The sequence below is a fragment of the Elaeis guineensis genome, chromosome 14 (genome assembly GCF_000442705.2).
Source record: "Elaeis guineensis isolate ETL-2024a chromosome 14, EG11, whole genome shotgun sequence".
Classification (NCBI taxonomy): domain Eukaryota; kingdom Viridiplantae; phylum Streptophyta; class Magnoliopsida; order Arecales; family Arecaceae; genus Elaeis; species Elaeis guineensis.
Genome location: NC_026006.2, coordinates 49,168,652 through 49,182,481, shown reverse-complemented (window position 1 = coordinate 49,182,481; position 13,830 = coordinate 49,168,652). Strand labels below are relative to the sequence as shown.

The following is a 13,830-nucleotide window of genomic DNA, read 5'->3' as shown; positions in this document are numbered from 1 at the left end:
GAAGATGCGCACACGTGAAAGAGTAGCACTCATTTAGTCATGTGTCTTCAAATGGTATGCCTCCAAGTGGTTGACCATGAGACTCCTAAAATGACTGACTCGAACTAGGACCCAATTACGATGCAAATCTAATTAAGAACTCAATTATAATCCCATTGCAAAACTCAAAATAAAAACTACATGACTCAAAATAAAAAAAATTACAGAAATAAAAAAATTTTATCAACATTCAAACCATAACGAATCACGATGACTAGTGTCCACACCACATACGATGAAGAAAACTCCTATAGAATTTTCTTTTTTTTGATCCCCTTTTGAGAATTGGAAGAAACAAGAAAAAGATCTTACAAAATCGCATTTTATATGGCAAGAAATTAAAAAAATAAAAAGACAGAAAAGACAATCCAATATGGAGTATAGCTTCAGGGGCTCATGACATTTTCTTCTTCCCCTCAATCGCAACTGTCATACATTTTTTGATACTTACAAAGCATTTCCTACTCAGGAGAATAATATATATGTTACAAAGAAACTCGAGCACAAAAACAATGAAGACAAGCAATTATTATGAAGCTTGCAAATGCTTCTAACAAATCCCACTATAAAATCCTATATATTTGGCATAAGTGTATCATGTTGAAATCATAGCTGTGTCATGGATAGTCAACAAAAGAAACCCCAGATGCTGCTGCATGTTGAACATCCCTCTTCTCATCTAATCAACGATGCTTAGAACTCTTTTTCTGGCAAATACAAGTTGAAGGGCATCCGTACGGCAAAGGTAGCTTGAACCTGCCAACCATGTTTGTGGCTTCCAAGGGCCCAAATCTCCTTTACTGAAAAATACCGCCATGCTTCTGCAAAATACCAATTAGTACTTGCCGATTACATGGGAGAATCAAACAGCAGATTCACAGTTGAAGCAAAAAAAAATCTCGCAGTTCATATATATACAATAGGATGAACCTAGTATCACCTCATTCTGGCACCTATCCACTTCTCATTTCCTAAGCACCATATCTCCTCAAAACCTTGCTGAGGGATGGCATTACATTGTATGCCTGATAAGATCTTCTCAACTCTATAATCGATCCCACCTGAAATAGTAGGTTTTAGAACATTATGATAAACTTTAACTGTCATTAATTTCAGCCATAGTAAATGTTTATGTACGAGAAATGTAAATTGAATGGGCTATAATGGATACTACTAATGGTCCATAATACTTTAAAATTTTGCCATTGTTGGAGAATATTATTTAGTTAAAAAAGAATTACCATACATCCGCAAGAAATATGCATGCATATTTCATCTAAAACAAAGTACACATGCCACTACAGCTAAAAATTGTCAACACTAGAATAATATTTTTTTTATATGTATGAAACAATCTTAAAGTTGACAGACGATATATTAAATTGCATTGTATATAATGCACATTGTTGCAACTTGCATGCAAAACCAAAAGGACTAGAATGTCATAAAATGCACTCACAATGATCAGGACTGATGTGAATCCCACTGCAAATCCCTCATTAATTCGTCGCAGATAATGATCAAGCAAAGTAGAGGAGGTAGCTAATACACTAAGTAGCAATCCACCTGCAACACATGAAACGTAAAGTTGTTACCGACAAAGTAGTAACTATTTAATAACTCCCATCCCCAAACACCACTCATGAGATAGATATTGGTTTGATGGTCATGGGAGAGGGTACCCCAGAAACGTGTTGAAGCTTGAATTTTTGTTAAATATTCTATCGTTGCCTTTCCAGGCTTTATGTTTGGTATTCGAGCACCCATCTTTGTCATGTAATCAGCAATCTCCTTGGGTAAGTTTGCCTACAATTGGAGAACTCGGTTAAGAAAAAAGTGAAATTCTAACAGACAATTCAAACATGAGAGAAGAAGCAACTAATTTTGTGAAGGGCATGATGGAAAATTTTCAAGGTGCAATTTCTTCAGTTACATAAATGGGAGACAAAGCTAATACCTGGCTTATGTTTCCAAGCTAGGACATATGTTCCAATACAAAACTTAGAGATAGCATGAACCACAATTATTAAAGGGCTAAAGTGAATGAATCATACGTCTACCAAAGGATTCTGCAGAAATGAAATAGCTTCTTGACTATACAAGGACTACTGCAAGGCCTAAACAAAGATGTAAAACCAATGGATGCATTCAACTACAAAGTTCCGCAACGCATTCAATCTCATGATCCAAGATGTGATGATCCACATCATGCAGCTGATGGTCAGATGCTTTGTGATCAATGATTGAGGGTCACTGGAGCATCCGATGCTGTAGTTCAATCATAAGAAAGAAAAATTTTGCCTTCCTGATGAGCTAGTGGTGATGCAACATGTTAGAGCTCATCCTGATGATCATAGGGATGACACCAAACGCTGAAAGTGAATTGACTAGATGTAGCCTAATGTTTGCAATTTCAATATTTAGATTTTTTGCTATTCTTGCTTTCTAAGTCTTTGGGGACATTTATATTTATATGGGCTCAGGACATGAGATATTGAGACCACAACTGATCCTAGTCTACCTTGGATGGTCGAAGACAATGCCAGACCCCATTTTCTTCCTCTTTAGGCCATAACAGAGAGACAGCCCACCCCCCCACGCGGCGGAAAATGAGAGCAAGGAGTGATAAAGGAGGCTTCTGGAGCCAGAAAATATAGGAGAATGAGAGAGAATAGAAAAAGAAATAAAACGAAAGGAAAGGCAATGGAATGGTAAAAGAGAAATGAAAGAAATAAGAAAAGTAATAGAGTTGGCTGCTCTTCAAACCAATCTCCTTTTCTCCCTCTTTCCCCTCTTTCTAAATATTGGCTTTATTATCTATTCACATCGAATCTATCATAGGATTAACTGCCAACCTTAGATCTGAAATGGCATCATTAGTTCAGGAGGAGAGGTGTGGTTATAGCTTATTTGAGAGAAGAAAATGGCTACTTTATTATTCACATTTTTTGTTCATTGCTTTTCTCAGACAGGTCAAGCACACCCTCAATCTTGAGAGACATTCCTTCAGAAATCAGGACAAGTTTTTCTACATCAAAATCTGAATATAATTCAAGCTTACACCAGATTTTCAGATCTGACACAGATTTTGGTATCATAGTCTATCGACAAATCAGTCAAAACATTGATCTCTACATCACATTCACATCCATGCATTCACATATTGGATTGCCAGAATATCATATACAAGTAATTACTTCACATAGTCTATAGTTATTGAGTTTGAGATGCAAAAATAAATGGAATCCACGACCATTTTACAACAGGTGATCTACATAAGGCCAACTAATCATACTGCTAGTAGTGAGTTCTGGTATTCGTAGGATGCACAGGACAGAAGGTCAAAACTGTTAGTTGTATCAAACAAAGAAATCATAGTCCAACAAACACATATAAATTCATCATTAATTATCAACCAAGTTTAACAGTCAAAATGTGAAGATTTTGAATTGAACCATTGACCTTAGTAATCACATGTAAAAAGTAGCAAGTTTAAGAATAAACACTTGCATAGAAGTTGGAGAATTTTAATAGATACAAAAGTTGCAATCACTTGCATCACTACTTTAAGATGAAGAGCTTGCAACAAAGATGATGCTAAGCTAAACCTAATTTCATGACAAGTGACTCATCCTAAAAAAGAGTACAGCATACATCAAACCTTGATGTCAACATTTCTAGGCATGATCACAATCAATTGGCTATTTTGCTAAAAACGGCCACATATATTTTCAGTTTTGCAGGATCAGCCTTTTTTCAGATTTGCAAGATCGGTCATTTTTCAATATTCTGACCACAGTACCCCTGATGTCATGTAACACGATGCGTAGATTCAAAAGGATTTGTGCATATATTATGCAGTGCACATATTTGAACAAATCAATGCACATATTTAAACTAAACATGTTGAACAAAGTCATAACATCTAAAATACTAGTTGCATGCATTTAAACTATATAGTGGATATAAATGAATGGGTAGACAATTTAGCGCGCACACAATAAAACAAATCAGTGCATTATAACTGTTGAGCACACATTTAGACTAGTCAATGCACACATTTATTCATATATACAAAATCTGCATCAGTTTATGCACCTTGATGGTGCACACTTTTTAAATAATCAGTGCACATATTCTAGAGAGCAAAATCTGATTACTGGATGCAAATGTTTATGCAGATGGCGTCAGGGCAATTTGGTCAGAAAAATTGAAAAGTGCCTATTCTGCAAATCTAAAAAAAATGGCTGATCCTGCAAATATGAAAATGCATACATCCATTTGTGCAAAATTCCCTAATTAACTGTCATTTGCATACACCTTAAAGCCTTAGTTTCTTGAAAGCCAACTATATCTACAAAGATCTGGGAGGTGAAACAAAGTTTTATTTTTGAGAAAAGATAACACATTTGCAGTGATGTTCCGTGACCACCATATTTAGAGAAGACTAACACTAATGCCATATTGAGAAAACTATTTACAATAGAGAGGTGAATGTTCAGAATAAAAAAATTTGTAGAAATCAGGTTATCATACTAGAGTATTACAAAACTAGGAAAGGGAAGTACAAAATTGAGGCATATATGAAGGAGCAACATGTTGTTTGTATCACCATCACTTGAAAGGATGCAGCCACTGAAGTTATCCTCCATGCATAACCAAGCCAAGAGGAACCTCATATTCACATCTATTCTTAAAAGTTTTGAGTCTGCAGCAGAATATCTTAAAGGAATATGATAAAGAGGTGAGAAGAAATTGAAAAAGAAAGTAGTGTTAAGGACTTGGTCTTAGATGCAAAATGGAACAAATAAAGCAAAGACAATGGTTCAGTTATGTAGCTTCTAGTAGTTTTTTCCTTTCTCCCTCTAAATTAAGAATATGATGAATAAGCATCCACTATATTCACTAATCAAACACTTGAAACAAAGCTTTGAGTTGATCTGATTTCACAAAGATCAACAAAACAATAAAATAATAACTTTAAGAGAAACCAAAGATTTAAAATTCTGTCGAACATCAGTAGAAGGAAATAGAGTACAAAAAGGCAAAGCATAAAAATTTTCAATAATGAAGCAATTAATTGAGATGAAAAATTACTTACAATGTCAAATATGTTGAATAGAAATACAAAAAATGCATAAATTGAATAATAGACCCATGGCTCTGCACCAATAGAATTCTCAGGGTTCAGTATCTCCTTTAAGTTTTCCCAAAATGGCGATCCAAAAATGCTGCCAACACAAGTAGCATATTAGAAAGATGGAAGTAGATTGGGACCAGGTTAAAGACATTATACCAATGACAGTGCACACTTTGTTCACAAAAAATGGACATGACTAGGACATTTGAAAGGACGGTGGAACTAACCTGGCCATAATGCTAGGGAAAGCCAATAGATAGGTCGTAGTGAGAACAGGTTGCATTCCCGTAGGGTTAATGTTAAAGGGGATATATGGCTCCACCTCCGTAACTGGGGACCCCCCATTTCTGTGCACAGAAAATGAATTACTTTCAGTAGCTGTGTGTTATAGTTCAAAAATCAGCCAAGTATAGCAATATATAGGAATGAATGTAGTAGTAGAAGAATGATAGGAGGATCAACATTTCCAAGCAACAGTAGTCAATAAGTGCACCAACAAATAGTTTGATGATCTAAGGTGAAATATATCCTATTTGTGTAAGTTGTTAATTAACAAACATGTTGCACAGTCGTAGGCATGGTAAGCATTGAAACAATTAGGAAAGTTGATTTGTTAACATTTCTTAAATCATTCACCAAATATGTGGAAAGAAAGCAATCAGAAGAGGATTAGACATTAGTTATCCACTCAAGAAAATAACTAAAAGGAATGTGTGCATCCTGTATAAGTTACGTCCTTGAAAAAGCACACAGAAGAAGGTTGATCTTCCACCTGTCAAAGTAACTTACATATCTAAGAATTTCAACAACTTCTACCATACAAAGGTCAGACCAAGCATTTAATTTGACAATTACAGAAAAAAAACTCCCACCAGTTGGATCTTATCACATGGAATTTCCAGCATCCAAAAAGACCCATGGGTACAAGCGATATTTTACTGTCCATAAACAGTTGCAGATGTGACTTGAGGGGGAAAAATGCAAGAACATTGCATTAGATGGTGAAACTTGAGAAGCAAGTATGAAACTTGAGAAGCAAGTATCGGATTGGATACACCTCTCTCAGTAGCATGAAGCAAATACTTCACATCAAATCAAGTTTACCACATTAGGATCACATGCACATAAAGAATTTATACATAGAGCATCCATTTGCCCCAGAGTCCCCACATCAACATGACCTAACATGCATACAAGTACAACACTTTGTAACAGGTCTTAAGGAAGATAATTTCACACATACAGACCTTGAACTTGGCAACTGCACTCATATCTGAGCTCATATAACATAACATAGAAGAGATGAACACATTAATGGCAGCAAAAGAACCAAGCGGCATTGTGATATGCATATACCATATAAGAATTCTAAGCTGGCTAACACTAACATAGTCAATATGAACATTTTGAAATGGCTCAATGTCTTGGTCAGCTGAGTTAGAGCACATTAAGATATAATAATTTCTGAAAAACCATTCTATAAGCATAATTTTAAAATATCGATGCAAAAGTGGAAGTCCATTATAACCTAAGAAGTATGAAGTGAGATTACCTTGTAGCAGAAGCCAGTTTAAAAGCATAGTACTGCAATTTGATCTTCCTACAACCTTCGGTAACAAGAACAGCCCACATAGTGACAACTGTGAAAATTCCTAGTACTGCAAATATGTAGGGCCACCAGCTCACCAAATTTCCTGATTTTAGAAGTCCAATTAATTTCAGGAAAAGAAACAAAGTGACAAATACCATAAATTATTGCATAGACTTCACATGGTAACAGTTAGCATATTTTTATTCGCTAAAGGTTGGACAAAACATAAAAAGATAAAGGGTAACATATCCTCATTTGTTTGCAGAGATGAATATGAATTAGAACATGGCAATGGCATAACCCCCACCTTTCTTTGTGTATGAAACAGAAACTAATCAAGACACGCAGCATCAAGTCACATGCATGTCATGCTATGTTTTTCATTGTTTGCCTCAAGAAGATTAGAAAAAATTGAAAAGACAATGTGAACACGATAAGTTATTCTTATTTTGCTACTACAAATAATTTGGAGCTATTGAGTTCAAACTATATATTTATTCGTAAAAGACTATCCCATATCAGCCCATAGCAAAAGCCCCACCCTCTCTATAAATAACATATGCAGACCCTCATTCAAATACTCCCTATTCTTGCCCTGCCAGATGATTATAACAAGAATGTGATTGAGATTGGGTTTCCCCATAATTGACCAGCTAGGAGGGTAAGTCAATTATTGATCGTGTCTCATTCTCGATGTAGTGAGTGGAATTGGGTGGAAACCTACTTTGGTACTCCAAAAAGCCCTTCTGTTCTGCATGCATACTTGTTTCATTCAATGTAACCTAGATGCTCCAAACTTTGGCTTCTCTAACATGTTGGATGCTTGGCCACTGGGGATGCTAATGATAGTTTGACACTTCATACCATCAATTATTGTGTTATCATCATTTCAAGACTAACTTTGGCACTTCTATATGTAAGTTTCCAAGTCTAACATAACCACAAGCAAGCATTTTATCAAATCTTATAAAGTCATGGAGAATTGATAGTTCATTATTCATCATATGCATCCATTAGTGTATTTACACAAATATATGTTAAGATACAATTATGTCCCTACGACCCTTTTTCAGAAGACTCCTACATCAGATTCTTCTATATGCTTGGACATTTGACACCAGGTTCACATGTCCAAGTAACATTTGTTTCATGGTTTTATCTCAAGAAGATTTAGAAAGGTGAAAAACAATATGGATACAATATATTAGCATTTCTTGCAACATAAGATTTAAGGACATAAGAAGGCAAACTCTGATTCATTTTGTCTTCCTTTCTTTGGAAAACCTAAAGCTCTAGAAGGATAAAATTTCATAATATCCTTGAGTGGTAGAGTGCTCCAACAGAAAAACAAACAGAGAAGTAAACATACAAATAATCCTGTACAGGAGTTTATCGCCAAAGTGACCAAAATGTCTGCAAGAACCTCTTCAGATTTTGCACAGGTCAGCAAAAATAATAATTAGACAATTTTTTTCTCTTTTCTTGTCAATGACAATATTTAAACATAAAGAAAAGGTGAAGTATCTGATAGAGACCACAGAAATTGCACTCTGTGATTGATAGATTTTTCAAAAGATTCAAGCTCATCAGAGCTATTGGTTTGCAAATCATCAGTTGAACCAGCCAATTATATCAATGAGGTCTAATTTCCTTACTCTTAAAACATATCAATTTGCCAAATCATTTCGCATATTGGTTCCTACTCTCTACATAACAGAAGGGTGTAGAACATGACACTCATAAAACAGGCCAAAGAATGGCCCTTTCATCACAGACAAACACCCACAATAGAATTCTTGCATTAGTGAATCAAAAAATGAAAATATCCAGTCACTTATTTAGATGGAGAGAGAAAGTCAGGAGGCAAGATGCTTTTTAGAAGTACCCACTAGTCACTACTCTATACAAGCCGTCAAACAGAACTAAGCATCAAAATGAAAATAAATTTTACCAAAACAGTTGAGTACACTTAGAACTTCAAAATTTCTAAACCAACAGCACATGGAGATGCTAAAGGAAAAAGGCAAAGCATTCAAGGACAAAGTCCAGTGTCACACAATACATTTCCATCATAAGTAGATCCCACTTGTAGGTCAAATTAGGGCAAAACTATGAGAATTTAATCAAGCAATGGATCCTTTTTACATCCCGAAGCCTATCTCACTCAAGTGATTCCACTGCTCGCTATTTGTTTCTTAGGTAATTTAGATATTTCCTTCTTGATTAGCCTAGTCAAAAACACAACATTAAATTCTTCTTTCATAATTTGTTATATTGCTGCCTATAAATCCCACACTGAATGCTAAGAGAACTAATATTATTAGGATTTTTTAACTCCCAGAATATACAGACACAACAACATCAAATTGGTTTAAAAAATTATTCATTGGCATTTGACACGTATGATGCACATGATTGATTAAAAAGATGTGCATTAGTTGATGGATAGTTGAGATTCCATCAACAGCATTTTGACTTCAGGAGTTGATATACATGCAGTCTCATTCCAACTTCTCATAGATGCATTCTCTTGTTTTTCTCGTATTTGAAACAATGAAACATGCAGTCTCTTGTTTTTCTCATAGTTGGGGAATGAACTTACAGCTTTAAATGTGACAACAATCACTGAGTCAAATGAAGAGGTCAACAGCCTCTCAGGTCTCAGCTATTTACATATTCATATTAAATTGAATGTTTTAATAATAAAAGACATGGCATTGATTGGTCAAATGTGACTACACATATGCCCTTTTTATGATAGATAAATGGGAATCCTAGTGCATCAGGCTCCCGCCATTACAATGCCTGGGGAGCAAGATCCATGGAACTAGTACCGGGACCTGTGCCGGCCAGCCAATGGTATGAGTAAGTACAGATCTGTACCAGACCAATGCAAACCGATATAGAAGGGAAGAAAGAAATCGGGGAGGAGGAAAAGAGTGAAAAAAGAGAGAGGAAGGGAGGGAGAGGATGGCCAGAGGAGACATCGGCAGTGGCCAGAGGTGGGCCGCAGCTGCACTCGGAGGGCCGCCAAGGCCTCCGCTTCCTCCATCAAATCGCAGTCGATAGAGAGAGAGAAAGAGAGATAAAGAGAGAGAAGGGAGGGAAAGAAAAAGAGGGAGGGAAAGTCGGCAAAGAAGTTGCTGGAAGGCCTCCAGTTGTCGCAGTGGCCATCGGACAACGAAATCGCAGTCATCGCCCCTGTTTCATGGATTTTTTTTTTAAAAAACCCCGAACATAGTGAAGCCAACAAACCAAACTAACACACGCATTGCCGACTTCACTATTTATCATCGTTTTAAAAAAAGCATGATGAACAGGACGGTCACCCTATTCTGCGGTCGTGGATTTGTCCGTGCCTTTTCCGCCATCCGGTGGCCATGACAGCCACCTAGCACCCTCCGACGGCCTCTCTGTCAGCTGCACCTCCCTCTGATCCTCTTACTCCCTCTCTCTATCTCTCTTAATTAAACGTCCTATCGGGCAACACAGAGCCGCGAGGCCTCCGCAGACTTTCGGCAGCCACGGCGGGCCATTACCGGCTCTCCAGCAGCAGCATCCCCTCTTTCTCTCCCCTCCTCTCTCCCTCTCTTCCTCTCTTTCCCTCTCCCTCATCCGGTATTCTGATTTGGAAGGCCGAACTATGCCGATTTGTGGCCGGTATGGCTTGGACCACTCCGACCTGCCCGATTCGAGACAGTTCGACGAACCACACTGGGGAGGGCCAAGTATACACAACCTTACCCCTTCTTGCAGAGAGGCTGTTTCTACATTTCAAACCTGTGACACAAAGTCAAATGGAACAACCTTATCATTGAACCAAGGCCAGCCTTCAAATAAGATAGCAAAAAAGAAGCCTTAAATTTAATTGATTTCACTTCTTTAACAAAAATGAGGTTAATTTGTCACAGCAGTAAAAATAAAACAAAGGGAGAAAGTACAAAACAAAAGAATGGAGTGTATTTATCCATTAATTTAAGAGTACCCAGTTCGTCACTGCCTAGGCAGTCTAGGCCCTCTAAGCACCTAGGCTGCTCTTTTGACAACAGTGGCTCAGATATGCACACTCCGTTTTGCAGCACACGTGCGTACCTGCTTTTGCTTGCTTTCTGTGCAATGATATGTGCACAGAACACTCACACCTCATATTTGCACTTATTAAACTGTTGGGACTATTCGAATGTAAATTAAAAAATATTGATACGAACGAAAACCGATGGTCAGACAATATCCAAACCAACCTGAAAACTGTGACAACATCTTATACAATGTATCTGTATAGCCAGTCAATATGCCCGCACAAATTATTAATGAAGAACCATGACCTGAAATACACAGAATTAGAGTTAGACAAATGTGCAGTTTAACAAAGTTTAGAAAAATACTGCATTTCATATAATCTAGAATAGCCATGGCAAGACAACCACAAAACCTTCCTTAATAATCATATCCACACTGTTATCTTAAAAGGTCGGATATTGCTACCAAAATTCTCTCTTTTTTGGTGCAAAAAAAAAAAAAAAAGAGGGGGGAAATACCTAATTCACTTACATCAAGAAAATGACAGGTAAATGGGGCTACAGGTCCAAAAGAAACAAGACAGAAATCAGATACAGCAGCTTTTAAAGACAAAAAACTTCTTTTCCAAATCATATCTGGTTCAGTCAATAATAAGAAACTCGACACCATCCAATTTCCAAAACTTGGCTTTCAGATTGGATATTGCTATCAAGAGTGAGTAAAGTGAAAATGTAAAGTTCATTTAACTTGATATAACATCTGTAGCCACAATTAATCTAACATAAATAAATAGATACTTACATTTGCACAATTGCATGCTTGTATATGTGTGTTAACATGTACCTTATACTTATATCTACATATACATGCTTGCACAATATGTATGCATGTGCATTTGTGCATACATGCTGGCACAATATGTATGCGTGTGCATTTGTGCCTACAGCTTACAAATTTAGAAAGCAAATATTCAGAAGAGACTAAGGTTTGCTGTACTGGTCGGTAATGTACCAAACCAGTACGTAGTCTTATACCATACTACCAGGCATGGGAAGGGCCGAGTGTACACCCTTATGCTCCCGCCATTTTGGCAACCTAAATCTACTAGTATGATACACAATGCATCTACTTGGTATAAGGATGAAAATCCCTTGATTTCTGTTTTTAGATATTTTGGATGTAGATCATAGTTAAAGTCTTAAAGATGTGGATTTTCAGTTTAAATGGCACAGAATGTACTATATGGTAGCAGGATTTAGGCTACATCCAACCAGTAGGATTGATGGTCTTATTTGTCAAGGCAAGTTGTATCTCTTGCATAATATCCCTACTACAAAATTATATGTTAGTTAAATATGTTAGGTAAAGAACACATATTTTTTGTGGTTCCATCATGATTTAGTTCATCAAAAAATGCAAGCATATTGTGATAATATTGTCATGATTTAACCAGAATTCATGCCATGAATTTTGGGTGCATCAGGGTGAAGAATATCTAAGCAGGTTAAAAATGTAAAAAGTTTAAGCATTAACTATTTGCCTACAAGAAAACCATTTAAACATGACAGATACAGAAAGAAAAAAGATATTTGGAAAAAATATACAGGTAATTATTTGAGAATAAGGTTTCAACCTTTTGTCAACAGCAAAATCACATCAACTTTAGCCAGAAAACAATGTTTGAGGAACAAATAGGAATGCAGGTGAATAATCCACAAAATAGGAATCATGATCATTTCTCAATTATGATCAAACTGCAAAAAATGAAGACTGTCCTCATAAAATACAAAACTACTTAAAGTCAACAGAGCTACTAAGGATATAATTTTTAAAATCAACAGAGCTACTAAGAAGATAATTCTTAGGTAGTACAAAAGTACAAAGGGTATCCATAAATTGAATGATACAGTTCAATGCCAAGAAAAGGTCAAAGGGCATGATCAGTCAAAAAAGAAAGAATCAACAGCACAACTTGACCAGAAGCAAGTGAAAAATGCAAGTCTGCCTACAGATTAAGGCATAAGAGGATGGAAATGTTTGATAATCAAGTACCAAATCCAGATTCTGAGATTGTATCACAGATCCATGTCATAGACATTGCACCAAAAACCAGCAAGAAGCTTGTCAAAACAATGTGTTTGAATCTGGAAAAAAAAAAAAAGAAGAGAACAACTTATTGATGAACAGAACTTTAAAAAATCAACAAAATATATTTTTTCCATATAAACTGAATCTTTAATATATCTTTGCTGGAAAAAATTAGTGACTGCATTTATTGAATTATGAAAGCAAGCACAAATAAGCACACAAACAGAACAAGTAGCAACTAAAGAAGAAAATAGATAAGGCCCAAGAAACATAGACACATAACCTATATTTTAGCAAAATATAAAGAGATCTTCATGGGGAACTTCAACCTCCACCCCCCTCTATGACGAAACCACATTATGTATATTCTTGTGAAGTATAGGATTTGGATACATTTCTAATAATATGAAGTTATGAACTTCTTGTCAAGTCCCTGACTCACTCTTTGTTTACCATTTCTCGTTGGAAATTAGTGGTAAATAAGTTGCATTGCCAAAAGATGGCTCGCATAACCTAAATTTTACAAAAATATAACAAGATCTTCACTGGGAACTTCAACCTCCACTCCCCTCTATGATGAAAACACATTATGTTATTCTTGTGAAGTCCAGAATCTGGAAACATTTCTAATAATATGAACTCCTTGTCAAGTCCCTGACTTATTCTTTATTTACCATTTATTATTGGAAATTAGCGGTAAATAAGTTTCATTGCCAAAGGTAGCTTCAGGTGTCCCCATTTATCTTTTACAGATTAATCAGGATGGAGAGGAGATGCCTCTTCAGGACAATTGCCTACACTTAGCTGTGTGCTCAGGCATCTTGTTATATTTACTGTCCATACCCTCTTCAATGTAGTGAAAGCTGGGAAGCTGTCTAAGTTTTGCTTGAAAATAAGCTGTACATAAGAAGTCAAACATGTAAGATAAGATAGTGTGATACTTTCTTTAACA

At 36.2% G+C, this 13,830-nt stretch overlaps 1 protein-coding gene across 2 annotated transcripts in view; it reads right to left on the bottom strand.

Annotated features, from left to right (window-relative positions):
• Positions 1-413: 413 nt before the first annotated feature.
• LOC105057786 (preprotein translocase subunit SCY2, chloroplastic) overlaps positions 414-13,830 on the bottom strand; it is a 34,242-nt gene continuing 20,825 nt past the window's right edge. For both annotated transcript variants that reach the window (XM_010940482.4, XM_010940483.4), the window contains exons 7-15: positions 12,843-12,934; positions 11,012-11,095; positions 6,732-6,873; positions 5,407-5,526; positions 5,141-5,270; positions 1,722-1,845; positions 1,499-1,605; positions 980-1,100; positions 414-860 (exon numbers count right to left, since the gene is read on the bottom strand). In XM_010940482.4, the coding sequence (XP_010938784.1) occupies positions 1,011-1,100; positions 1,499-1,605; positions 1,722-1,845; positions 5,141-5,270; positions 5,407-5,526; positions 6,732-6,873; positions 11,012-11,095; positions 12,843-12,934 (889 nt within the window). In that variant the 3' untranslated portion in view covers positions 414-860; positions 980-1,010. The remainder of the gene's footprint in view (positions 861-979; positions 1,101-1,498; positions 1,606-1,721; positions 1,846-5,140; positions 5,271-5,406; positions 5,527-6,731; positions 6,874-11,011; positions 11,096-12,842; positions 12,935-13,830) is intronic.